The sequence below is a fragment of the Colobus angolensis genome, unplaced genomic scaffold (genome assembly GCF_000951035.1).
Source record: "Colobus angolensis palliatus isolate OR3802 unplaced genomic scaffold, Cang.pa_1.0 Scaffold22, whole genome shotgun sequence".
NCBI classification, from domain to species: domain Eukaryota; kingdom Metazoa; phylum Chordata; class Mammalia; order Primates; family Cercopithecidae; genus Colobus; species Colobus angolensis.
Window position 1 is genome coordinate 511,519 of NW_012115377.1, and position 810 is coordinate 512,328.

General features: G+C 62.0%; 1 protein-coding gene across 1 annotated transcript in view; it reads right to left on the bottom strand.

The window, feature by feature from the left end:
• The window catches only part of PIP5K1C (phosphatidylinositol-4-phosphate 5-kinase, type I, gamma), a 45,298-nt gene that overhangs the window by 28,251 nt on the left and 16,237 nt on the right, over positions 1–810 (bottom strand). Inside the window, exon 8 of the mRNA XM_011943441.1 lies at positions 753–810. Within this exon, the coding sequence (XP_011798831.1) occupies positions 753–810 (58 nt within the window). The remainder of the gene's footprint in view (positions 1–752) is intronic.

Sequence of the window (810 nt, forward strand, 5' to 3'; positions counted from 1 at the left end):
TTTTTTTTTTTTTGTTAAGACAGGGTCTCACTCTGATGCCCAAGCTGGAGTGCAGCGGTATGCTCTCGGCTCACTGCAACCTCCTCCTGCCACGCTCACGCCTGCCGTACCTTCAGTCTCCCAAGTAGTTGGGACTACAGGTGCACATGCCACCATGCCCAGCTAAGTTTTATATTTTTTGTAGAGAGGGGGTCTCGCTATGTTGCCTAGGCTGGTACTGAACTCCAGGGTTGAGGCAGTCCTCCCACCTTGGCCTCCCAAAGTGCTGGGAGCACAGCCATGAGCCACCGTGCCCGGCCAGCAGTCGCTTTGATCTGTGTGGAATCAGATTTTGCAGCCCCTCCTTTCGTGGGCAGTGTCCTGCTGTGAGGCCTGCCTCGCCCGATCCCCCTGGCCTCCCACGCGCCTTCCACACCTTCGTGGCTCCTCTCTGCACGGGCAGCGAGTGGACCCCTCTGAGTGCCACGGGGAAACGCTACCTCTGTCTCATTCCTGTGGATGGCCAGTGGCCTCGGCCCATTGCTACCACCATTGCAAGCCAAGGCCCGGAACTCAGCACGCAGCCTGCGGCCCACGCTAGGGCCTGTTTTCGCTCTGAGGCCCTGGCGTGAGGCTCCCATACTCATCTCTCTGTCGCCGCGGATGCCCTCGCCAGCCTTCCCTGCCTGTTTTCACGCGTGGGCCGGGGATGGGGGACCAGAGCCTGTGGGGAAGGGAAGCGGGACGGGTCCGGAGGCCCCCCGCCCACCTACGTGTCATCCGACTCGATGGGTTCTCCGCGCGCGGCGCCGCCCTGGATGGACTCCATGG